The 27,774-nt window shown below is 37.6% G+C and overlaps 1 protein-coding gene across 2 annotated transcripts; it reads right to left on the reverse strand.

The window, feature by feature from the left end:
* Window positions 1-4,544: 4,544 nt before the first annotated feature.
* Window positions 4,545-26,675, reverse strand: LOC113058670 (large proline-rich protein BAG6-like). Of its 2 annotated transcripts, none has more exons than XM_026226792.1 (25): window positions 26,438-26,675; window positions 25,847-25,945; window positions 25,550-25,667; window positions 25,069-25,313; window positions 24,915-24,986; window positions 21,237-21,359; window positions 20,940-21,121; window positions 17,997-18,126; window positions 17,205-17,408; window positions 16,767-16,986; window positions 16,625-16,684; window positions 15,975-16,294; window positions 15,436-15,520; window positions 14,854-15,164; window positions 14,388-14,667; window positions 14,124-14,293; window positions 13,288-13,341; window positions 12,555-12,657; window positions 12,266-12,390; window positions 11,740-11,874; window positions 10,020-10,073; window positions 8,360-8,524; window positions 8,084-8,191; window positions 6,703-6,849; window positions 4,545-5,349 (listed from the first exon to the last, which is right to left on the reverse strand). In XM_026226792.1, the coding sequence occupies exons 2-25, from the start codon at window positions 25,928-25,930 to the stop codon at window positions 5,254-5,256; spliced, it is 3,591 nt and encodes a 1,196-aa protein (XP_026082577.1). In that variant the 5' UTR covers window positions 25,931-25,945; window positions 26,438-26,675; the 3' UTR covers window positions 4,545-5,253. The 2 variants fall into 2 exon arrangements, with proteins under 2 accessions (XP_026082577.1, XP_026082578.1); XM_026226793.1 differs by having other exon boundaries at window positions 15,445-15,520; window positions 26,438-26,672.
* Between the last annotated feature and the right edge of the window lie 1,099 nt (window positions 26,676-27,774).

Raw genomic sequence — 27,774 nt, forward strand, 5'->3', positions numbered from 1 at the left:
TCCACATTCATTATTGCAATTGGATTTAAGCGATATGGAATATCATAGCTATAGGTATGATCGTTTTCGCCTTGGCTCAGGGATTCGAAAACCGTTTGTTTAATTGGCTTGAGGTCAAAGATTTGGTTGAAAAACACTTGTAAAAGGTCAGTAATTTTAGAAACATAACGCTTATAGAAATGTACTGTTAGTCCATCTGCTGTTAGACTCTCAGACTGAGGCAAGGACAGTATAGCGACCAGAATCTCTTTTCTCGAAACAGGTTCACTTAGAACAGTAATCAGGGTGGATTTTACTTCTTCAAATCTCTCCGTTTGGTATAAATGATCCAAGAAGTTCAGGAGACTCTTGGAAGTATTTGGCGTATGAAGAACCTCAATGGATGATTCTGAATCTGGATGACCTTGAAAAAGAAATGATGTCAAAAAAAAAACTCTTAAATATATTTCAATCCAAAACAAGAATACAGGAGAAGAAAAGCTCTACCTCCTTGGTCCATCTCTTGAGGAAGTTCAATCGTGTCTGAATGTCTTGATGGTTTTGTGTGAGCTATTGCCTCACAAACAAGTCTGACCTTCACTCCTGGCCACATGTAATCATTCCTTTTGGTATTTATTTGTGAAATTTTCTTTATTATGCTCGAAAGGTGGTCCATACACGTTTTATCTTCAAGGAGACAAGAATCGAACTGCCATTTTGGTCCATTTGTCTGAATTTGAATTGACAGTGGGGCATGATCTGAAACATATTCTTCTTTATCCAAGTACATTGGTCTCTTGTGAATGTTACAGGCAGTTACACTTGTTAAATTGTGACTTTGCAAAAAGAAGTAGTCCAATCTCGACTGACCTTTCCTATCGAAATATGTAAAGCTTTTCACTTCCGGGTAAAGACACCGCCAGACGTCCAACAAGCTGAAGTTTTCCAAAAAACATCGGAGGGCATCGAAAGACTTTGTGTGACTTCGGTTTCGTAAATTCGATGTTTTGTCAAGGTCGGCGTCCATGACGGTGTTAAAATCCCCACCGACCACCAGATATGCAGAATGTGGGATGTGGGTCGAAATTTGTGTGAAATCTTTCAGCTTAATTTTTTCATCATTTGAGTTATACATGTTGATAAATACGAAATCATGCCCCCAAATTTGACACAAAATGATTATGAATCTTCCCTTTTCATCGCAATAGACATTGAAACCACCGCATCCGAGGTTCTTTTTGAAAAGCACGGCCACCCCTCGTGAACTTCCTTTAAATACGGTGAATGCCGCCATGTAATCGCATTCTAAATCTTGAATTTTGATGCTCCCAGTTGAGTAGATTCTATCTGGACCTACATGAGTTTCTTGAAGAAAGACCACATCAGCCTTTAGAAGACTTAAATGATGAAGCACCTCAGACCTTTTACGGTTAAAACCATTTACATTCCATGAAAGAATTGTTAATATTCGCTGATCTTCATTACTGTCCGTCATCTTGATATAATCACATTTGAGATATACAAGTTCAGATAAGATTCTCTGTGTTTCACTTGTAACTGGTTGGTGCACCTAAAACAATGAAACACAAAACATTTTTAAATTGCTGAAGAAGAGTTTCACAAAACCTGAAGAACTGGATTTTCAGAAAACAAAAATACATCCAGTCTAGCAGAATCTTGTTTGTTGATTCTTTCTTTTCCCTAAACATACTATTTCACAAAACAGATGTGTACATATAGTCCACAAGATGAAATACTAGCTGAATTCAAATACAAACTTTGAATACGATGACCAGGGTATGTTGTCTTATGACAAACATAAGTTTATATCTTTTAGATATTGAACAATAAATTAAGTTTTCAGTGCAAGCTTCTATGTAACATCTTTACAGATTATTTTATCAAATTAAAAGTAATTGCAATAAAATTTACCTTGTCAATTCTTTGCTTAAAAATATTAACTTCAAAATTAAGATTAATTCAATGGCTTACCACCCTTGTCTGAAATGTTTTACTTGCCAGAAACCCGGATCAGCATTACACTATCTCTTCCTTTTCACTTGTAACTCACATGCAAATTTATGTTATTACATCACGAATGATGACACCTTTAAACTCCCAATCTACTTCGACGTGGTGGATTTGTTCCTGTTCTCAAAACAAGTTTTCAAGGTGAGGTGTGAGCACTTCCTCATCCTTTATATCACAGTTTCACAAATGTATACAGAAGAAAGGAATATAGGCAACCCAGATTTTTAAGTCTGTTTTTCATTTATGATAAACAGTCAAATCAGAATTAATAGTGTTAGCATTTAATTAATTACAGATAAAGTATTTATTTATGCTTTAAGAATACACTTAATGCTTTGCTATAGAGGATGCTATGAGGAAGAAAACTAAGTGGCTGCACATCAACCAAGTTCCTGTGGCTCAGTGGTAGAGTATTGCGTTAGCAGCGCAAGTTTGTGGGTTCAATTCCCAGTATGTTTAGCCTGAATGACTAAGTCAGATAAAAGCATAAACCTGATAAAAACATCTGCTAAATGCATAAATGTAAGTGAATGATTCAATGTGTGTGCTGCTAAAAGGAATTCATCCCTATGGAAAAAAAACTGCATCAGTTTTTTTTTTGCCTCAAGTAGAGAAGATGTGACATCTACACTGAGTATTTGCAAATCAAATTATGCAAAGAGTTTACTGCAAATGACTTCTACTAGTACATCATGGTATAACTTCGGTCTGAAAGTCAAAATGCACTTACCTAAATTTCCTCCAGAAGACTTTCTTATAGTTTAGGAAGTAAATCAGAGGCAGAAGACAGATTAGTGAAAGCATCCCCTTAAGGCCACAGCCAAAGTACTGAACTGATCTCCCCCCATTACTACCAGAAGCTGAACTAATGATTTAATCCTACCAGGCAAGTTCATTGACTAATGTGCACCTGAATCTACAGGAACAGCCAGCAGTGGGAGTGACCAGCTGTTGGAATCGGCGATAGAACACAAAGGATAAACAGATGACAAGCAGAAGTGGTATGTTGTTGTTGTCTACTCTTTCTGTTTTTGTCTCAATGTCTTTTGTCACAAAGATGAATTCTCTACAACTCTGGATCCTCTGAAGTGAATGGATGCAATCAAAATGAGATTCCAAACAGCTGATAAAAGCATCACAATAATCCACAGGTAACACAAGACTCCAGGCCATCAGTTAACATTTTGTGAAGAGGAAAGCTGCATGTTTGTAAGGAACAAGAAACAGCATGTGAGACTTGTCACAAAAGATCGTGACTCCCCGTCTAGGGAAAAGGGTGCAACATTTAATGAATTTCATATACAACAAATTGCCAGTGAGTTTGTTGTAATTTGAATATGGGAGCCAACCAGGCCAAAATAAACAGAACAGTCTAGTTTTTAACGCTCTGTCTTACCCTATTAAAAGGAAAGAAAATACAATATACTTACCTGATGGCTATCTGGTGACACCTTGACTAGTCAGATGACGTCTCACCCCCTTTGAACACTATCGCTTAGGACAAATATCTTCTGTGTTTCACTAAAGAGAGAATCCCCATGACAAAGATGACATGATTACATAATATTTATGTAATATAACTGATTGTTTTTATTTGTGCAGTGTAGCAATGTGTCCGTTTAAGTGCACACCCAAAGCACACCCTTTTCACAGCTAAATACCATATTTTTCATTCTTAAAAAATAGGGAGGACCAACACTGCGAGCAGCCCAAGCAAACAAAGGGCAATCCAAAATCAGTGTCATAAAACAGACAAAGGGGACAAATAAACCAGCAAGGCTCCTCAGACACAAACTATTTTCAACTCAAACAAGCAATAGTCTCTAACAGTCTCTGTACCAATCAGGACACAGCATCATCACCCGAAGGAGCACATCAAATGATAAAGCAGATGTCATGCATGTCAGTAGACCAGGAAGATTTTAAAGGTTTTAAGATTTTTTTGCACATCATATGACCCCTTTAAACAATATACATATATAATACTTGCACATGCACCTAAGAAGAAACCCTTCTTAAGATATTTATGGTCAGTTACAATAACTTAGGACAGTAAAGAGACCTTTCTACTGACTGAAAAACAGGAGAAAGATGCCAAAGGTTTCTGTTCACTTGCGTGAACATGTCGTAATCCCGCCGCAGGAGGCATAAGAAAAGCAGATGTGGCCACAGCAATAAACTGCAATATCCATAATGTAATACTTTAAATAAGAGGATCCATTGTTAAACAAGTAATGGAATGCAAAGTCCCTTCAAATCTCTTATGATCAACAATACATTTTGGAAGACTTGAGGGTGAGTACATTTTCAGAAAATGTTAACTTTTTTGCTGAACTATTCCTTTTAAGTTTTCATAAACATTTCAGAGGTGTGGAGATTCAGACATTTATAAATCATTCTACAAAGTTTTGTTTTGGTACATTTTATTCTGTGATAAGGTTAAAATCTGGATGATTTAATTTGTATTGGATTTTTATCTCATGCAAAATGCATTGTTGATTTGACAACAACAACAAAAAAAACTATATTCAATAACCGGTGCAAAATTGTTTAATTTCAGGCATTTTACATTCATGGTTCCAAATGACATCGTTTTTATTATTTTTTAGCAATTTATCATAGATAAAGCCATAGCAGAACCATGGTAGAGGTGAAAGGCAAACCAAAATATTAAATATGCAATAAAGCTTTAAACAACAGAATCTGCAATAATTGCAATAATGTAACTTTCTACATTATCTCTTCTGTTCTCATCATGACTTTCCTCTGGATTCAGTTACAACTTACAATACTGTTATTAATCAGACTGAATCATAAAAACACAACAGTTCCAATACAGCATGCTGGCAGGTGGCTTAAAGACAAACTCTTAACACACATGTGCCTGACTCCAGGAAAAGACACTTATCAGATGTTCAGTGTGCAGACAGCAAACTGCACCAACCAGCCACACATGATCAAAGACAGACACTTAACACACAGGTGCCTATATTGACCAGGAAAAGACACTTATCAGATGTTCAGTATGCAGATCACACTCAGAACCTCCAGCCTCACATGACCAACACGTACAACAGCACATCTGCTGTTTGGGATCAGCAAGCAGATAATCAGTCAATTAAAAAGTATAGACAGAAATGTGGGGTGTGAAGTCATCTGACAACACATAACTGTGCAAATAAAACACATGCCCCACAAAAGGAACAGGGCTGAGGTGAACATGTAAGCTGGCAGGTACAAAAGTTATGAGTCTGGAGGAAATACTTGATGTGTGTTAGGAAACCGTCTGGAATTGTAATCTGGGTCCTCCTTTACTCGTTTCTTGATGTCGCTTTTCAGCTGATAAAAAACAACATAACACTTGTTAGATAATACATATATATATTTTTTAAATGCAATTAAAAAAAAAGCAATATATAATAACAAAATACAAATTTCTACAGGTGGAATGTATGTTTCTGGAAATGCTCCATGTTTTGTGTGTATTAAAAGTTTATGGGTAACTAAGGGTGTATTCACACCAGGATAGTCCGCTAGTTCACCTGCTTTGGTCCAGACCAAATGCAATGTTAATTTCTTTTTTGTTTGGTGTGGTTCGCTATCACACTGCCCTTTTTGCAAGTGAACCAAAATTTGTAAACAAAACCACACGTGTGCTAAAGGTCCTCGTTTGTTGGACAGTAATTCTCAAGCGTACCAGAGTTCGTTTGGAACTGGACCGAGACTAGCCTGGTAATACCAGACTCTGCTACTTCACTTTGCTTCGTAGACAGAGTCTGGAATGGCATAATAGAGAAGTGTTTTCTCTCTCGCTAGGGGGCGCTTGTCTGAAGTTTAAAATCATTGGTTACCCGTAAGCCAATCAGATACGTTTAGTTATGACGTATGTTATGCGCCTATACAGCCGCATCGAAGCACAGACATCATGCATCGAACTCAAATCTATGATTGAATTTCCACTGTAAACCTGTTGTTAAACACTCTTGTTCTGGCTTCAGTTTGAAAAAGAGTTGAATGTTCTCCATAACAGAGCGAATTGCATCCCGTGTCTCGTTTCCCATTTCCGCGGTCGGTTTTCGATTTCTCTAACCTACAATTTAAAACTCGGTGCTTAGCATCTACGTCACGGCTCTCAGCCCGCCCGGCTGTTTTCAGACCGGTGGCAAACAGAAAGCTCTGACGCTGTATCAGACTGAGTACAGAAGCGAAATGAAATTGAGCGGAAGTAGGAAGTCTGACGTAGTCAGGCTAGACCGAGACCACCTCTTCAGCTGGATCTCGGTGCGGTTGTTTGGTCCGCACCCGAGTGTGATTACTGTATTCATGTTGACTCAATAACCACAACTGTTCTTAGCAATAACACTCCTTACTGCTCAAACACGTTCAACCACAGCAGCTCCTCATACAAGACTGAACTGAACAACCAAAAAAACGTAACTTAACATTCACACCTGCCGAAAAGATCCGCACCAAGGGGTGAAACAAACTTCAGTTAAATTGAATCGAACAAAACCAAATAAAACAGGTGTGAATACACCCTAATACTGAAAAAAAATTATATTAAGAACACACTACAAATCAAGCTTATTATAGTTAACTAAAAATATATTTAAAAAAATGGTTACTAAAATAGAATATAAAAAAATAAATATTCAAAGGCATAATATGAAAACACGTTTTCACACTAACTACCTGTTCACTGTATGCTTCTTGAAGTTCTGGTTTTTCTAAATCTCCTTGTAGGGCGTTGGGAACTGAGATGGGCATAACACCAGCTGACTTGGCGGCTTGACTTACTGCCTCAGAGAGTGAAAGTTTGGGCCCATCACTCTTTACCATCTAGGGGAGACACAATAAAAAAAAAAATGTTTACTGTAATGCTTCAGGAAAGGCAAACCAATCTGAATGGATACAAAAGCCCTATTCGGACGATAAATGTTTCTCAGGGGGATGTAAGTAATTTTCACCATTTACAAGGGGTAGCCGTGATATAATTGCCGTCCCCGGCCAAATTACCTACTGTTTTTTGACAAACACCTAGTTCGTGTGGTAATTTAATTGCCGTCCGAATACACATCTCTGCGTTTACAAGAATAAATTGATTCAAAATTCAGCGCTTAAACCCTTTTTGAGCACTCCAAAACACTGTAAGGTACGTTAACTGTTGTACTTCGGTGTAATTTGCATACATATTTATTTCTGAAATGCTGAAAAGTATTTAAAAGAACAATACTTCATAACTGCTCACAGCGACTGGGAGCAGAAAGAGAAGAAAAGCAAGCAAAAATTCGAAGCGTTCTTTATTATGGAAGCAGCGGGTATGCAGTACAGCTTTAAAATGTGTATTATAAAATGATATACAGGATACATAATTCTATTGCATATAATTATATACAACTAGTGCATCTTTTTAAACAGGAGATTTAAATAATAAAAATAATCAATAGGATTATATATTATAAAATATGCTTGCAACAATAAGAATACATTTTACATACCGTATTTTCCTGACTATAAGTCGCGTTTTTTTTATAGTTTGGCTGGTCCTGCGACTTATAGTCAGGTGCGACTTATTTATAAAAATTTATTTGACGAACCAGGAGAAATGAACCAAGAGAAAGCATTAGCGTCTACAGCCACCAGAGGGCGCTCTATGCTGCTCTGTGCTCCTGTAGTCTACACTGGAAACATAGAGCGCCCTCTCGCGGCTGTAGACGGTAATGTTTCTCTTGGTTCTTGGTTCTAAATAAATGCGACTTATAGTCCAGTGCGACTTATATGTTTTTTTTCCATTTTAAACAATAAAAAGAATACATTTTGTAAATAAAATTTATTTTATTTAGAGCAGACAATTATGTGACTGGTCATGTGACTAGCACGTTCTCAGGTTGGTAGGATCACATAACTGACTCCCTCCTCTGTGAATAGATCGCCATCTGAATCCATAAATTTTATCACTGAGGTGATATGTAAACTTATTTTTACAGACGTCCACATGAGAAACAATTAACATCCGGATCGGGCTAAAGAGGTCTAAATGTTAACATGTAACTGCATGAAACTGAATATTTACCTTCCTGCGCTTTGCAGGCATTCCAAGCAGATATGCATCAGAGAGAGGAGGCTGGGCCTTGATCTTCCTCTGACTGATCTGATCTTGTCTGATAATAGGAACCCACTCCTACAAACAACAAAGCGCATCAAACAACACTCAGAAGAACATTGAATCTCGCATTCCATGATCTGACCACCAAAACGTGATAACAACAGATGCCTCGAGCACGTCATATTATCCAAAATGTTTTGGTGGAAACATTGTTTATGCAGTGTAGGAAAAAAAAATACTGACGGGAGGCAACACAGCTGCCCATGCTTCAGCGTCACTTCCGGTTTCCTCTCCTCCAATAGCTCCCTCTCCTTCCCTAGCTGGACCTCCCACTGCTCCTGCTTCTTGGGAGGAGGCAAGAGCTTCTTCTGCTGTAGTAGCAGGTGTTGGAGAGAGACTGTCCCCCATCTGAACCATGTATGGGAGATGTTATATATGAGACCATACAGTACATGAGAACACTGTTAAACATCTAAAGCCGTCCTAGGTCCCATTCTATTTTCAATATACATGTTGCCCCTTGGTAATATTATTAGAAAATACGGAATTAGCTTCCACTGTTATGCTGATGATACTCAGCTATATATCTCAACGAGACCAGATGAAACTTCTCAATTATCTAAGCTAACAGAGTGTGTTAAAAATGTAAAAGATTGGATGACAAATATCCAATTATATTCGGATAAGACAGAGATATTAATTATTGGACCAAAAAACACTACACAGAATCTTGTAGATTACAATCTGCAACTAGACGGATGTACTGTTACTTCCTCTACAGTCAGAAATCTGGGTGTTATATTAGACAGCAATTTGTCTTTTGAAAATCATATTTCCCATGTTACAAAAACTGCATTCTTCCATCTTAGAAACATTGCCAAGCTACGAAACATGTTATCTGTTTCTGATGCAGAAAAGCTAGTTCATGCATTCATGACCTCTAGACTGGACTATTGTAACGCACTCCTAGGTGGTTGTCCTGCTTCGTCAATAAACAAGCTACAGGTAGTCCAAAATGCAGCAGCTAGAGTCCTTACGAGGTCAAGAAAATATGATAATATTACCCCAATTTTACAGTCTCTGCACTGGCTACCTATTAAGTTCTGTATCATTTACAAATTATCATTACTTACCTATAAGGCCCTTAATGGTTTAGCTCCTGCGTACCTAACTAGCCTTCTACCACGCTACAACCCATCACGCACCCTAAGGGCACAAAACGCTTGACTTTTGGTAGTTCCTAGGATAGCAAAGTCCACTAAAGGAGGTAGAGCTTTCTCACATTTGGCTCCTAAACTCTGGAATAGCCTTCCTGATAATGTTCGGGGTTCAGACACACTCTCTCTGTTTAAATCTAGATTAAAAACTCATCTCTTTCGCCAAGCATTCGAATAATGTATCTCTTAAATTGTGAGTGTAGTTGCATCTGATCAAATGTGCATTTTTATTCATTAGCTTGGGTTAAACTAATTTTACTTTGTTGGATCAGCAGCTATGCTAATGATGTCTCTATTTTGTTTCTATGTTTTGCCACGGGAATCAACAAACAGAACTAACAATTATTGCTACATGTGTGACTGCATCATATAATAATTATTAATTAATAATATTAATAATGTTCATCGTCTAGCTGACTACGTCTTGTATTAATCTTTTCTAAAAATCCTGTCAAACGTGCACAAACTGACAGTCACCATCATAAGCTACTACTAAATATTGTAGAAACATAATTTTCTGTAAAGTTGCTTTATAACGATTTGTATTGTAAAAGGCGCTATACAAATAAACTTGAATTGAATTGAATTAAAACAAATTACGTACATGTCCAGTCTTCAATGACCAAAGCAACTGCATTTCATTGTAAATCCATAAATCAGCATCAAATGCTTTTATGTTTATTTACCTCCACATTCTGAGGCTCAGGATCTTGTATGGGCCTCTCTACTGATTCTTCACTCTGAGAACACATACATATGCATTTTAAGGCAATGCAAAATATCATTTGAGAGCCATGTAAGTGTGAAACTTAGCATTTAAATAGAATATAAAAGCTATGCTAGCACTTGATTTTTTCCCCCCACTGCATGTTCCTGTAGATGAATGCTAGAAATTAGTTCTAGCAAAACCAAGGTCATGGGTTCGATTTATTCCAGATGCATGAATTATTACAACCCAATAAATATTCAGGTACATTAACTATATTTTACTACTATTTTATTTTTATTTTATTTTTTTACAGAGGTTGCCCATAGGGATTTACTCACCCTCACGGCATCCTAGGTGTATTTGCCATTTCTCTTTTAGGAGTTATATTAAAAATTGTCCAGGCTCTTCCAAACTGTATAGACCAATTTCAGTGTTTGCAAACAGTTATGACATTTTGTTGTGTATGTGTATTTTGTTTTGACATATCTGGTGGCAGAAAATGGCAGTTTTAACATAGCAGTCTATGTAAGCCATGAAATTAAAATCTAATTTTGAGCTTATATTTAAAGAGTAACTAAACCCTAAACCAACTTTTTTTAGTTAGTCTGTAAGAATGGGGCTTTATTAGTGCTGTTCATTGTTTCGAGTAACTTTTTTGACATTTGAGTATAAAGTGTTTTAATTCTACAATATATGGTGTAAAAACGTCTGAGTGCTGCCCTCTTCAGGTTGAACGGTGGCTACTGCAGTTGATTTTTCCTATTGGATGTTGCGGTGGCAAGTGACGTAAGCGGTGGCAGGTGACGTAAGCAGTTTCCAGCTCAACACGCCCCTTGGTACGAGCTACCACGCCCTTGGCAGTATAAAACCATTTTGTTCCGTCAAAATCACTGTAGTGAGTCAGGAGTTGAATTGCGAGTATTGAAAACGATCAGGATAGAGTATTATAGCATCTATTTAGCATATCAATTATATAGTTATTTAGATCTTCAGGGTTTAGTTACCCTTTAAAAATTCAGATTTTCTTTAAATTCTGAAATTCCTGATAATTCTGGTAAAGAAAAATCAACTTGTCATTCTCTCTTTTTCCCTTGGCTCAGGATCATGAGTTTATAATCTTCCCACACTTCTGGCTTTTTTCCCCTCAGATTTGACAAACTCGCAATTGTTGAGTTGAATTAAGTTATAAAGTTTCAACTAGGAAATAAATTTGCATGTACAAGAAAAAAAAAGTTTTAGGTTTAAATAGTATTTTTATGCTTTAACTGTAGGGCTAATACAACTATGTCCCCTATGTGAATATTATATAGACCTATATTATTTAAATCTGATTTATGCTTTAAAGTAGGGTAATCATAAAAGGTTTCATCTGTAGTTTGTCCATGCAAATCCGTTTTTTGACATGACGGTCAAACGGCATCATGTGCGGATCTTGGACAATGAAAGCTGCCATAGATGTCAGACCTTCAGTAATGTCTAATCTAATCATGGGCTAATTCTCATTTTTGGGTGAATGATCCTTTTATTGGCTAAATAGAATGAACAGGCCATATTCAATCTAAAGACTGGTCACAGTATGTTAACTAAGACCATCTTGACGATGCAAACCACCAGCACTTCACACTAACCAACTTTCATAACTGGTGGAATCTGAAAAAAATATATAATAATTCTATGCAAAATGTGTGGAGACAAACCTGTGTGCGGATGATGTAATGAGTGATCTGTTCCTCTGTGATGGGGATGTGCTCCAGTATCACTTGCAGCCTCATGGTCATCATACTGGTTAACCAGTTCACCAGACTAGGGTTAACCTCAGCTGACATTGTCCTCTAATAGAGAGGAGACATGTAAATTCATGTTAATTCATAGATATATACATACATATATACATACATACACACACTTTCCTCACTGAAAAGATATGAGCTAATAATTTTTTTTTTAATATACACATTCATTTCTAATTTTCCTTTACATTTTAATAACTATTTTAATATCCCCTAATATTTTTAGGTTTTCCATGACTGCGAAACCCCATCTTACCCCTAACACCTTTATCATTAATTGCTAAGTTTCCTGCATCAACGCAAGCACCCGCCAACATGGAAATGTCTCCTCCGCAATTTTATTTACTGTGAGCAGTTGTAGGATGATGAATAAAGGAATAACCAAGACGAAATAGGGTGTAGGAGTCAGACGTCAGATGTTTTGGATACTAACAATTCGGTGATTGATGACGGCAGTAAGGGCACTTTGTTCTCCGTTTAGACAGTAAAGGTTGAGGGCCAGACACTCAAAGAGTGCACGGTTACACAGCTGCAGGAGCCGAGGTCCAAACGTTTGATCTGATGAAATAAATGCACATTTAAATTATTTCATGTTTTTATGTGTGAGTAACTACTGCATTCTTATGGAGCCCTCAACATGATATAAGAAGCAAAACTGCAAGCTAATATTTTACAATAATTTATGAATTTAAATAGAGACTCATCACATCGTCTAGACATACCGGTGCAGTGCAGAATGTGGGTGGCGATGCCTGCAAGTTGCTGTCTGAGAAAAGCCCGGTTCGTCTGGGTGATATCCACCCCATCACGGACTGCGATGGATGACTAGATGGGATGGACAGGAAGCATAAATATCAAATTTGCATCAGTTCCACTGTGTGAAAAAAGTGCTTTTATTTACTTTAAGCAAAGCAACATCATCTTTGGCATGCTTTGACTTCATATCATATAAAATCATATTATGTTTGCAGTAATTCACTCACACTGGAAGTCTAGGCACAAAACATTCCAGAGTGTTTAAAATTCAGCTTGCATTAGTGATTATATTAATTACACCATACAAATGTGTTATCTAAGTTATTCAGGATATGTGGTACCGATGTAAAATCTACACTACAGGTCAAAGGTTTAGGGTCAGTAAGATTTTTTATAACAAATTTACAAACAAGTCTCTTATTCTCTCAAAGTCTGAATTTATTTGATTAAAATATATAAAAAATTGAAATATTGTGAATTATTACAATATACAAATATTTAACATCTTTCCATTGTAATATATTCAAAACGGAATCTATTTTACTTAATGACCCAAAACTTTTGAATGGTAGTGGATGGTGTATGGTAGTGTGCAGACTTCCACTTAAAATTTTACAGTGCTTGTTACTAACTGAATGATCAGTCACAGACACTTTTCATAGTTTTTAAGGAGTCAAGAAAGGATTCAGGGATTCTTACAAAACTTTCTGTGATGTATTCCTCGAGTTCTGCAATTAAGTCATCAGCAGCTGCCTATAAAAACAGAAAGAAAAAATAAGATGAAGAGATGAAAATAGAAACAGAAAGAGGGGAGAAAGTGAAGAATCAGACAAGGGACTGTACCGGGGGAGGACAATGCAACTGCATAAACACCTCAGAAACTTAAGTGAAAATTAAGAAATGGGATGTGACAGGACTTCCAGAGACAGTTACATATAGTTCTGATATGTCTTTAATGCAGAGATCGCAAACTACCAGAAAAAGTTACATCTGGCTATTTGTGTTAATTTCTTTCCTACAATAATTCTGTGGACTGCGTGCAAGCTGAAAGATAATGCACAATGCTCTGTGTACATTCTGCTCTGTGTACATATCATGCTTTGCGCTTTATTGCAGTATAGTTAGTGTTAATGTTGAAGTTGTATATTCTTGTCAGGGTTAGTAGAGCCAAGTTCACACTACAGGATTTTAAGCTCGATTTAATGCAGAGAGGTTGGGCTGTGATCGGAGAAAATCATTGGGTGATCAATGCTCTGCAATCTATGTGTGTAGTGCTCAAGGACAAATCAGAGGATCGCTGTGGCCTCAACAGATGCCTCGCTGATGCCAAACAAATATCATGCAAATATCCGTAACGGTCGGCCCACACAACATCACATGGTGTCCGGTGTTACAATGAGCTACAGCCAATAAGAGAGCAAAGGATGGGTTAAGGCCAGTGGAAGAAAAACATCATGTGTTTGATCAGGAAGGCATACAAGATGGGACCAGCATTGGGAATCAGAGCCCTCTGGCACTGCTTAAGAACAACTTACGGTGATGTTGGCCTCTGTAGGCTCACGGCCTTGCAGGAAATGCTCAGTGAAGAACTGAGCGAGATGGGGCTGGATACGACCTAGTGGGTGGTGCTGCCCATGGAGCAACAACACCATGTCCACCATGGAGAAGTTCTGACAAACCAAAGCCAAAAGATCACCGAAGAAACCTAAACATGTATAAAGGTTTTTTAGTTTCCTCATTTTACTGAAACAAAAAAAAGAAAAGAACTAAAAGAAACTTATTAACCCAAAAGATCTCACCCATAGCGTCTCCAGTACCAGGGGTGAAGATGTTACTAGTTTGGGAGAGCCTCTGGATGAACTGAGCGATGCTCTCGGTTTCGTTTTGAGGGGTACCCAGAGAACCCATCATGGTGGACAGGACGCCCTGCACTATCCCAGTGAAGAGCTCAGGGTTCAGACCTTCATTGGCTGTGGCGGCCCCAGGAGTGGTGGCTGCGTTTGGTGGGGCAGTGGGAGCGGTAGGGGTCGAGGTTTGAGGCTGTCCCCCAGGAGGCTGAGAGAAAAGTGGTTGGGAAGCCTGATGACAGAGATGCAAAAAAACAAATTTATTTTTGCTTGCTTTACTCTACAGCATACAGTGTGTATATTTATTAACTGAACAACCACCAAAATAAATGCTCTGTAATTCTATGTTTGAAAAATGATATTATTGTAATAATAAAATCTGGAAAAAAAGTCTATAAAGCCAAAGTAGGCTATTCACCTGCATGAAGTCTGTGACCCCCTGGATAAAGGTAGGGACCCCAGGCATGGTGACTGTTATAGAAGGACCCTGGCCTCCTGTGGCAACAGCTCCACCCAGTAGAGACCCCAACAACTGCTCCAGGTTTCCCCCTAAAGGATTCTCCTGAGGAGGTGGCGGTGAAGATCCAGGTTGGGGAGTGCTGGTACTGGTACTATTAGACTGTGTGGACCCAGAACCACTTGTGGTGGTCGTGGTGGTAGATGGAGTGCTTGTGGAAGTAGATGTGGAGAAGGTGAATGTTTGAGAGGATGATGTGGTGGTTTGGCTGGCTGTGGATGCAGAGAACAGTAAAATATATTATACTATACCCTAATCAGAAGCATTTTACATCAGTATTGAATGAATGAATGAATGAATGATGCATTTATATAGTAAAATGTATTGCATAAAATTTTAAGAGAATATCAAGCACGTCAGTGATCTTATTTGAGCTGATCCACATGTCAGTTATCAACTAAAATATCTCAGAACTCATATGTTATCAATTAAAAAAAAATCAGTACATATATTACTACAAATTCAAGTTTTATGCAACTGTACCTATCTGACCTGCAGCCCCTGACAGAAGCTGGCCGACCAGTCCACCAATCATCTGATTCAAAGCAGCAGGAGGGAACTGTCCAGCCTGCGGAGAAAAACACACATATCTGTATGAAACCAACACCCAATGAACAAGTCTGAGCACTGAGGACTTCTGTAAAAACTGATCATAATGCATGACTGCTTCTGAATTCAGCAAACCACAACTTCCAGTGCAGCGCATTGCCTTAACTTTGATGAAGAATATCTTTGGTTTTGAGACTTTACTCTTTGCAACTTCAGAGAGTTTATCTATGCAAAATCAAGTCTGTAACTCTCCAAAGAGAAAGAAAAACTTGAAATCGCATCATATAACCATTTTAACAGAGATTTTACAGGAAATGTAGGCTTGGCATATATAGAGTTCTTCAAAAAAAAAAAATATTAAAATCACTTCAAAATTCATTTCACAATACATACATTAATAAGGTGAAACACATGTATTCCTGTCTGGCATTTACACCTCTACATTCCAGAAAAATCATGGGAATTTCATTCACCTGTCCCGGCTGTTGCCCCATCATCGGTGGAACAGCTGATCTGAGGTTGATAGTAGCTCCCCGCGGGGTGAAAGTGGGGCTGGTCATCCTGTGAGTAAAGGAGGGTCTGGTGAAAACCACTCTGGCCTGAGGTGGGTAAGGGGGCATGGGGGGTGGAGTGGAGCCAGTGCCAACATTTGCTGCAGGAGGGGTGGTCTGTTGCCCCTGCTGGCCAGTAGAGGCAGCGTTTGCCATTGCCATGGCTTGCTGAGTGACTTGATGCACAATGGCTTGCATGAATTCTGGAGGTAGACCTGGAATCTGAACAGTAGGGGGGGCACCTGCAACACGCAAATGTGTATCATATAAACACATGCTCATCTTGGTGAAGATCACACAATATATTAACATGCTATTATCATTTTTATAAATATATTGCTTTTAATTATTTTACTTTTTATATATATATATATATATATATATATATTTAAAATGTGTATGTTGTCTATATTTTTTTACAATTCATATATGCGAAATACACTAACTAATGTAAATACTCACATCCAATATGTTATGATCATTTTCCTCCTTATAACTTAAAAGTCTATTCATAATATAAAGTGAATATTTTAATTGCCTCTATGGGGATGTATTTCAGAAAAAAGACTAACCAGGCTGTCCAGTACCAGCAGCATTCTGTTGACCATTTGTCTGTGCAGCATTGCCAGAGTCTGTAACATATTAAACAAGTGATTTAAATTCAAATAGGAAAAATAGTTACACCCCTTGCACACAAATACAAAAGAAACCCACCATCAATGTTCATTTGCATCATCACTACAGGCTCCATGGTCTGATGACTGATCCGGATGACTCTAGGCCCTGGCGGTCCACTCTGCTGATTGGCTGGACCAGTCTGACTGGCAGGTGTTGGTCCCTGGCCTTGCTGATCTGATTGGCCAGTAGACGGAGGCTGACCATCAGCTGCTTGTCTGCCATTGGCTGACATGGTCACAGTAGTTCCAAGATTCAACTGCAGAATGTTAAAAGTTAATTGAATTGTTTTAATTAGGCCTACTTCAACAAACTACCATTAAAGTCCCTGTTCTCTCAGTATTTCTAACATCTCTGGAAAATATACCTCTACCAAAAACACCTCAGTACTTATTTTTGAAGAGCTTTACAAACTTTCACTTTCAGGGTTATGCAGTGCATGCTTCCCACTGCACGAGCCTCTGACCACATCCTTACCTGCGCTGGAAGGTGATGCACGCCCCCTGGAGTAAGCACAGAGGAGGTGTAGTGGGACATGGGGCGGATAACGTGAAGGTGTCGAGGAGGGTTGCTCAGGAGGTTACACCGTAAGTCGCTCAGGGCAACCAGGGCATTTCCCAAGAGACGGAGGGCCTCCCCCACGAGGTTGAGAATGCGTTGGTCCTCATCCCTCTCTTGGGTCTGTTGTTCACAAAGAAAAAAGCAGATATAAATATTTAACATCTAATGAAATTATGCACAAATGCCAATTATAACAACTATAAAATTAAGAAACTTTTAAAGTTATTATTATGCCATATTTTTGCCATATACAATACCATACAGTTTGGGGTCGGTAAGATTTTCCTGTTTTTTTAAAAACAGCTGTGCTGCTTAATATTGTTTTGGAAACTATGATACTTTTTTCGGGATTCTTTAATAAATGGAAATTTAAATATTTGTTTAAATTTTAAAACATCTTTACTGTCACCTTCGATCAATATAGCATCCCTTGCTGAATAGAAGAATCAATTCTAAGCTATAGGATCTGAACTGTTTAGGCAGTATCACTTGAAACAATGTATCACTACAATACTGATATATGATAGCATCGCTTATCTTATTATTTCAACTCATTTTTCATGTTCGGCCTACTGAAAATATATTGGCTGAATGACTTATCATAGCCTCACTTGCAAAATGAATTTGCATTCACATCAAAGTAATTATGGCGCCTGAACTCTACATTTATGGTGAGAAAAAAACATTTATGGCGAGTGGGCTTCTTACATTGTTGTTGTAGTCTGCAGTTGTGGCTGCCTCTAGAATGAGGTGAGCTCTCTGAATGAAGGGCTGGAGTCTCTCCTCCACTCTCCTCAGCTCTGTTAACATCTCTACCATTTCAGCTGGGCTTGGATGGCTGATGGGAAGACAGCAACAGGATCATCATAAATCAATGTTTCCAAATGCAACTTGCATCAAACACTGAACGATAGGACATCACTTTAATACACTCATTATATTGAAAGGAAAACATAGGTATACATAAACTGCTACCCGGTTCATAGATTCCTGTGTAAGAGCATTTGAAGTAGAGTATGGTTAAGTATGAATGTGAATTAATCAAACAGAACAGACGCTGCTTAGTCAACGAAACAAGATGGCTTACACTAAAAATAACCTTTAGTTTGACACTTGAAAACCAAGTCATTAGTGGTAAGAATGGTGGTTTCTCTGACTTTTAAAACTGAGTAGGATATAGTAGTGGGAGCTTCGCTTTTCAGTGGCTAGGCAAAGACTTCCTATTATAGATAAACTCCCACTGATGGATTTAAGCATCCGTGCAGACTAAATGCACATGAAACCAAGAAAATGTGACTCATCGTCTGTATGGAGTGTTATTGTATGTATCGTATTATACCAACAACAACACAAATTGAGGATCCTGCACTCTTTTCAATCCACATGTGACATGATTTCAAGTCATAAATTCTTCCAAAAAGAGCACAATTTTTTTTTTAATTATTATTATTAATTTGCTCTGTATCCAAAAAAGGATTTCATGCCAAGATGCTAGCAATATATTTTTTTATTGTAACAAAGTCCAAAAAGTAAAGTGCTCAGTGCATTTAAAATCTACAGTACAACAAACGGTTTTGGCCACAAAGGACTTTCCCTTTTTAGGATACACAGCAAATGAATTTCATGTACTGTTTTATAATCTGCTCTGGTTTTTGGTAAAATCACAAGCTTTGGAGTAAATGTCTCAATTGGACAAGAAAACCATTGTTTACCAAGGGAGGAAACATGAAAATTAGAGAACCAGTTAATATATAAAACTACCATCAAGCTAGCTTATAACAACTTATAATTTATAATGTTATATATTTTTTACCATTCAAAGGTTCGGGGTCAGTATTCATCATTGTCATGTTGTTATAAAAAAAATATATACACTTTTCTTTTGAATACTCCTTTCATGAATTATAAAACTGTTTGCAAAATTTATAAGAAATGTTTATTGAGGACGAAATCAGATTTTTAAATGATTTTTAAATTGTAATAATTTCACAATATAAATGTTTTCACTGTATATCTGTTAAAATAAATGCAGCCTTGGCAAACAAAGGAGACTTCTTTCAAAAACAAAAAAACTCTTAGTGACCCTACATTTTCATATGATACATTTATCATGTAAATTGTTTAACATATACCTAAATAGAATTATAGAGCATAATAAACAGTGAGTTGCTAGTTTCCTAATGCAGTGAGGTTACTCAAAGTGTCAAATCCACATTTCTTAACCTGATGTCAAATGTCAACAATGTCTAAGGTAGACTGAACTGAAGTCATGCCTACTCCTTCAATAGCGAAACTCAATCTCCCGATTTAACTCCCTCTGTTTCACCTCACATTGTAGGCGGTTGATTTAAAAGTGTCTGTACATTTCCCACAAATTTCATTATTGGGCCAAACCAAAAGGTAAAAAATGAGACAAAAGGAACATTGTAGTCAGGTGTTTATGAAACTTAAAGACAGAAACTCACATTTCTGTTCCAATTTGTTAGTCATTCTTCTGAAAGAAACAGAATCTATCTTTCATGTGGCAATTCACTGGTGATTTAAAGGAACACTCCACTCTCTTTGCAAATAGGCTCATTTTCCAACTCCCCTAGAGTTAAACAGTTGAGTTATACCATTTTCTAATCCGTTCATCCAATCTCTGGTAGCACTTTTAGCTTAGCACAGATCACCGAATCTGATTATACTGTTAGCATCTCACTCAAAAATATCCAGATATATATTTATATTTTTCCTATTTAAAACTCAACTCTTCTGCAGTTACATCATGTACTAAGACTGACGGAAAATAAAAAATGGAGTGTACCTTTAAATGGATTTAGTACATTTAGTACAGTCATAGTTTTAGGAACATTAAAGATATAACCAAAAATGGAATTGTATATTTATTAGTTGTTATCATAGGGCTGAGACCAGAAAAATATTGTCACACTGTCAAATTGTATGTATCATCATTTCCTAGCTGTAAGTCTTCCAAAAACTTACTTTGTAAACCACCAGATTTTCTATTCACAACACTAAAGGCTTACCTACGAACCTTTATCAGATTTAGAGTAATTCAACACTAAACAGTCATTCTGGACATTCATGGACTTATTAAAAAAAAAACACCCATAAAATGCCCCGATGTGTTTAAATAACCTTTTTTAACCTTTACTATCTTTAAAAAGATGGTTTATTAACAAAAATAAACAAAGACTAAAATCATGACAGACATTATGAGACATTATGACTGCCCTATGCAAGATGGTTAGTCCTTATTTTAACTTGATTTATATTCTGGACTCATAACTTCCATTTACTTCAATTTAATTAAAAGCATGGTTCGATAAGAGCAAAAAAGGCTTAGCAAAACAAAGCCACTTAAGGCACAATAAATCCAAAAATGAATTATTGTGTCATCATACTCAAGCCATTCCAAACCCATGTGATGTTTTATTTCAACATGGAACACCAAAAGAGACTTTTTAAAGAATCATTATGCAGATGTTTTACATAAAACAACACTGTTCAACTATAAAACAATCAATTCTCATTTTGTGTTAATTTTTTTGATTAATTATTCCCTGAAACTTCATTGGAAAATAGAAAGATATATTAAGATTTATTATATAAAGCAAATAATTAAATTCTAATTATAACCGCTCCTACCTGAGGCCCGCAGGAGGGGGTGGAGCACCCTCAGTCTGGGTGGAGGAGGAAGAGGACGGTGGGGTACTTGACGGTGGAGGAGAAGTGTCCATGGGTTGTACAGTAGGAGATGGAGTGGAAGTGGAGGAGGTGGGTGGAGGTGCAGAGTCCTCCTGGGATGCTGAGCCATCCTCGAGCTGCCCCTGTGAAAGAAGCCAGAAATGAAGGAATAATCAATAAGCAATGTATATGCACATTTATGTCTTTCTGATACCACTGTAAGAAACAAGCCAAGTAATTCTCAGCAATATTGTTTACCTCCAGTCTCTGGATCACAGCATTGGTGTCTCTCAGCAAGTTCTCAGCCAATAGCAGCCGCAGTCTGGGCTCACTTTGCAATGACTGGTCCAAATCAATCTGAACATTCACAGAGCCACTGGTCTGGAAGAAAGAATTATATGTAATTACTGAATGGAAATTACTGCATATATGTAATTTATTTCTATACATTTAAATTAAAAGGCTGCATTTGTCTAACGATACGCGTAATCGTATTGAACCGTTCGTTGAACTAATTAATTATATTTGAAAAAAAAAAAAGTTAAATATAATGATATGCGTTCAACAAGGTAGCCCAATAACCCAAACGACGTAACAGGCAATGCCCCTGACACCCCCGAAGAAGAAAAAAACACCAACTTATATGTTTATGTTAGGCTACTCAGTCAGGTGCTCGCTCACTCAGTACGCGCTGAGTGTCTGAGCAGTTCATACACGGTACGCGGTGGCCAGTGCGTTTAACAGACCAGAAATAGAAGATCCTCCAATAACCAACAGGTCTGGTGTTTGGGTGCACTTTGGATTCCCTGTAAGCTATAATGGTGATGGCAAGAGAGTGGTGGATAAAAAAAAACAACGGTCGCATCTGCTACATGACAATAGGGTACACCAGCAGGAATAAAAAAAAAAACACCAGCGGGAATACTTGAAACATGTAAACTCATTTACGCCGACATCACCTTAGTGTGTCAGTATCTGGGAAAAGACGAAAAAAAGGAGAAATATACACGCAACAAACTATCCCCGCAGCATTTAGACAGACATTTCCAACTGACTCAAACAGTGCAAAAGACATCACCGCGGCGATTGGTAGGCTTACGTTACATTTACATTATAGCCGCGGATATGAGACCTTACTATTTACCATTCATTCTTTCATCACCATTATAGCTTACAGGGAATCCAAAGTGCACCCAAACACCAGACCTGTTGGTTATTGGAGGATCTTCTATTTCTGGTCTGTTAAATGCATTAGACATTTTGCAACGAGCCTTCAGTGTGTGCTGAGTAAGCGAGCGCCTTAGGGGCCGTTCACATATCCCGCCTAAAAAGTCGTGGAAAACGCTAGGCGCGTCTTTCTCCTCCTTTCCAAAGCGCTCGGGCAGAAGCGCCCCTGAGGCATTTGCCTTTGCTAAGCAACAATGACGTTCTGCTCTCTCCATGAAGACGCGGAAATTTCAGCAAAGGATAAATGGATTTGCAGCTCTAAGAATCGCTTGCAGTAGGCTAGCTCTGCTACTAAATTTATTTCAAAATTGCAATCCATATACAACTATGATCAGCTGTTCCTTCATCTTGGCTGAGCTTTCAACATTGTTACTGGAAAGAATGAAGCTGGTTGGTTAGTTCTTGTCACATGACCCGCGGTGCGCTTGCGGCATTCTGAAAAGTTAAGATGTTTTTACATTTTGCTGTATCTAAAACGTACCGAACCGTACCGAACCAAACCGTGACATCAGTGTATCGTATCGAACCGAACCGTGAATTTTGTGAACCGTTACACCCCTAATATATATATATTAGGGGTGTAACGATACGCGTATTCGTATTGAACCGTTCGGTACGAGGCTTTCGGTTCGGTACGCGGTACGCATTATGTACCGAACGGTTCGTTGGACTAATTAATTATATTTGGAAAAAAAAAAAAATTTGAAATATAATGATATGCGTTCAACAAGGTAGCCCAATAACCCAAACGACATAACAGGCAACTCCCCGAAGAAGAAAAAAAAACACCAACTTATATGTTTATGTTTATGCTGCTACTCAGTCAGGCGCTCGCTCACTCAGTACGCGCTGAAGGCTCGTTGCAAAATGGCCAATGCGTTTAACAGACCAGTAGTGTAGTGTAAAACGCAGGTTTTAAGAACATGCGTAATTGAGCCCCGTTACAATATTCCTTCACGAGCTCATTTCAGCCAGACCGTAATTCCTGCTTTGTTCCAAAAAACATAAGCCCTATAGAGAACCAATTGAGTAAAAACACACTCAATATAGAGTTCTAGAGTTCCATATAAAAAGTTACATCTTTGTATTTGTTCATAACTACTACAACAATATAACATTTTCATTTTTTTATAAGGAGCTGTTTTTGTTTTATACTGTATGTTGCTAAGAAAACACCATAGAAGATGGATAAAGAATAGCTCCATCATTGTTCAATGTAAAAAAAAAAAAAAACTTACTTTGTTAGTTTTAATAAATAAAACATTTTTTAAAAATCAAGGAAATTTATCTGCCATTTTTTTCTTTTTGCTGTATCTAAAACGTACCGAACCGTACCGAACCGAACCGTGACACCAGTGAATCGTATCGAACCGAACCGTGAATTTTGTGAACCGTTACACCCCTAATATATATATACTGCTTAAGTGGTAGAGCATCGCATTAGCAGCACAAGGTTGTGGGTTCGATTCCCGGGGATTAAATTAAAGCATTTAGCAGATGCTTTTATCCAAAACGACTTAGATTGCATTCACTTACATTGCATTTTCCTAACATGCGATACCTGGGATTCAAACCCCCAACCTTTCGCTTGCTAATGCAATGCTTTACCACTTGAGCTACAAGTCGCTCAATAAGTGCTATAAGTCGCTTTGGATAAAAGCATCTGCTAAATGCATAAATTAATTAATACATATATATTTATATATATAAATATATATATTAATTAATGCATTTGCATACAGTTTTTTATATGCATACTGGTTTTTTTTTTATTAAAAAGAAGAAAAAAAACTGCTAGCCAAGGTTGGCTGGTTTTTTTTTTTAATAAATAAAAAACAGCAATATTATGACACATTACAATTTAAAATAATTTTATTTTAATAGATTTTAACACGTTATTTATTTCTCTGATACTAAAGCTACATTCAGCATCATGGACCTTTTTGACATTTCTGGGTTTCTCAGCAGAGGAAGTCATCATAGTTGGGTTAACTTGAAGCAGGAGAGTACCCCAAATATATTTTTTAATTCCCATTTGCACAAATAAAAAAAGAAAAACTCCACGATAGTGTTTTCATGACATTCAATAAAAGGAATTTTTTTTTTTTTTTAAAGAGACTGATAACGGCAGTCAGAAGAGAGAACAATGTCAAATTTACCTTCCCTCCCAAAGACGCTGCATTAGAAACACCCTCGCATTAGTGTTGGTAATTCAACATAATTCATTTCTGGTAATTTGATGTAAAGGTGACATAATAAAAAGAACAGTGTTATAAAAATACAAAAATGTAAAACTTCCTATGATTTACGATGCTGATGACTATTAAACGCGACATCACAGTCTTGTTAAAAGGGTCCATCACACCAGTCTTCAGCGTCACATGATCACTCAGATATCATTCTTATATGTTGGGTTGTTGCTCAAGAAATTTTTTATTATTATTATCAATATTGAAAACTGTTCTGCTACTTAATATTTTTTTGTGGAAATCTTGATGCATTTATTTTTTCAGGAATATCTGGCATCATAAAATTCCAAAGAACAACATTTCTCTGAAATAGAACTCTCTGTAACACTCTACACGTTTTTACCCTCACATTTGATCAATTTATCGCATCCTTGTTGAATAAAAACATGAATTTGCTTATTTTGCATGCAAATGCCACCACTACAAAAGGGCTCTCTTTTTAGATCACAATGGTCCTCACCCCCGTGCTGGTACTGACACGTGGATTTCTTGCACTGTCTCCCAGGCCTGTCATCATCTGCTGAATGGACATCTAAGAAAAACGAATACATTACGCAAAAAAGTACCAAAATCAAGCAATACAAGTTACACGAAGTCAAAAAAAAAATCTCCACCTGAATTTGCTGAGGATCCATTATGTTTACCGGAACATTAAAAGTACCAAGCATAACATAGCTATTGGCATTGCGGTCATGCGTAGGCCCAAGAGGGATCCCTTGAGAGCTACTGGTTGAGTTTGGGTTCTGATTTCCTCCCTGTGTCGCCCCAGAGGACCCTGGTACGCCACCCGAGTCTGAGCCCTGTTGGGTGGTCTGTGGTGGAGCCCGCTCTACCAGGTGAATTACTTTTCCATCCACATCTAGACAGAGATGGATGAACAGGGACAAGTACAGAAAAGTCACAAGACTGCAAAAAGGGGATGTTATTCAAAAACACATGCTGAAATGCATAAATAAATATGTCGTTTTGCTTTGTAATTCAACTGAACTTGCTTTCGATGGAATCATATACACAATGTCACAATTTCGATGGAATCATATACACAAGTTCCCTCGAAGGATTTTGAAACTGCTGATTTTATACAAATCAACTCACTGTACTCTGCTAGGGTTTTCTCATCTTGAAGTACTCTGCCCTGGTAAATGAGTCTTTGTTTGTCAACAGGAATTCCAACAGAAGGTGATATGTGCTCCTTGAACTCTTTCACCGTCATCTACGAAGCGAAACAAGAAGCTGTCAATTCAAAAGACAACTGGCAGACAGTAGACTTCTATCTTTGCCATGTGGTCACATGACCTGTCATTTGCCTTAAATTGTGGTCAAATGCAGTACGCTAACTCATCATTATAAAGAACATGTGACAATGTGCACAATAAGAAAACTCCAGCTTACCTGCGCCTGAACTGTGTAACTCCTACTCTGGGAGTCTAGGGTTTTCACAGTCACCTCTATGTTATTGTTTGGTTGTTCTTCCATACTGTCTGTAGTACGCTAGAAAGCAATGATAACCATGCAGAAAGTACAAATAAATAATCTGCTGCCTGCCACGGAACACATGAAATCCAGTAATAAACCATGTCAACTAGAAGTAAGGCTGTGTCAGCTTATACACAGGCCTCAACTGAGACCCAGCTGTCATGCACACCCCACCTTTCCAGAAGTTTCTTGATTTACTAAAGCAAATTCAAGGAAAACATATGCTTTCAGACAGTAAAAGATATTTAACTCTAAACTACAACAACAGAACAAGTCCAGGACATCTGATACAAACAACCTGCTAACGGTCATTTGCTGCTAAATAACCATCAAACAAGCGTTTATGTAGCGTTTTAAAGATAGCATATGACTATTTACTAAAAATGCATTACGTATTCACGCATTTCGCCTGACTGTCAGTGATAAACTAAACAATTAGTAGTAAAGAGACGAATTAAAGTGCGCTCGAGCTGTGCGAACATGTGAGCTCGCCTATGTTTGTCCTACCTCGAGACACGGTTATTCCTGGTTGAAATTCGCTGTTTTGCATATACGATATACTTTCTGAGTTTAGTAACAGTGTGGCTGTAATTTGTGCTTGTTTGTGTAAAACCGACCGTTTAATTCACTGATATAGCGAAGCTAAAAGCCTCGCGCTATCATGCTAGCCGGTGTTGCGCTACAAGCTCGAGGAAGTATGCGATGACGTCACGTGGTTTTCATAAACTCCGCTGTAAAGAAGTGCATGTTTGAAATGAATAAATCAGCAGTTTGGCATGTGAGGTATAAGTTAATTCAGTATTAAAATTAATTATACAAAATTTTAGTGGAATAGCATTTTTACACTCTCGTTTACACAAACAGACACAAACAGACAGTAAGGCCTAGAGCTAGACTATGCTATCGTGAGATGTAGCTATTAAAACACAAACTTCTTAATGGATTTCACCTTTTGTATTTCTGCGTTTGGTTACGCAAAAATACAAACTCGACTGCAAAAAAGTTGGGACACTTTACAAATTGTGAGTAAAAAAGGAATATGATAATTTACAAATCTCATAAACTTATATTTTATTCACAATAGAATATAGATAGCATATGAAATGTTGAAAGTGAGACATTTTGAAATGTCATGCCAAATATTGGCTCATTTTGGATTTATTTAGAGCTACAAATTCCAAAAAGTTGGGATAGGTAGCAGCATTAAGAGGCCGGAAAAGTTAAATGTACATTTAAGGAACAGCTGGAGGACCAATTTTCAACTTATTAGGTCAATTGGGAACATGATTGGGTATAAAAAGAGCCTCTCAGAGTGGCAGTGTCTCTCAGAAGTCAAGATGGGCAGAGGATCACCAATTCCCCCAATGCTGTGGCGAAAAATAGTGGAGCAATATCAGAAAGGAGTTTCTCTGAGAAAAATTGCAAAGAGTTTGAAGTTATCATCATCTACAGTGCATAACATCATCCAAAGATTCAGAGAATCTGGAACAATCTCTGTGTGTAAGGGTCAAGGCTGGAAACCATACTGGATGCCTGTGATCTCCGGGCCCTTAGACGGCACTGCATCACATACAGGAATGCTACTGTAATGGAAATCACAACATGGGCTAAGGAATACTTCCAGAAAACATTGTCGGTGAACAAAATCCACCATTTCATTCGCCGTTGCCGGATAAAACTCTATAGGTCAAAAAAGAAGCCATATCTAAACATGATCCAGAAGCGCAGGCATTTTTCTGAGCCAAGGCTCATTTAAAATGGACTGTGGAAAACTGTTCTGTGGTCAGACCAATCAAAATCTGAAGTTCTTTTTGGAAAACTGGGACGCTATATCATCCGGACTA

The sequence above is a fragment of the Carassius auratus genome, chromosome 40, assembly GCF_003368295.1.
Source record: "Carassius auratus strain Wakin chromosome 40, ASM336829v1, whole genome shotgun sequence".
Taxonomy (NCBI): domain Eukaryota; kingdom Metazoa; phylum Chordata; class Actinopteri; order Cypriniformes; family Cyprinidae; genus Carassius; species Carassius auratus.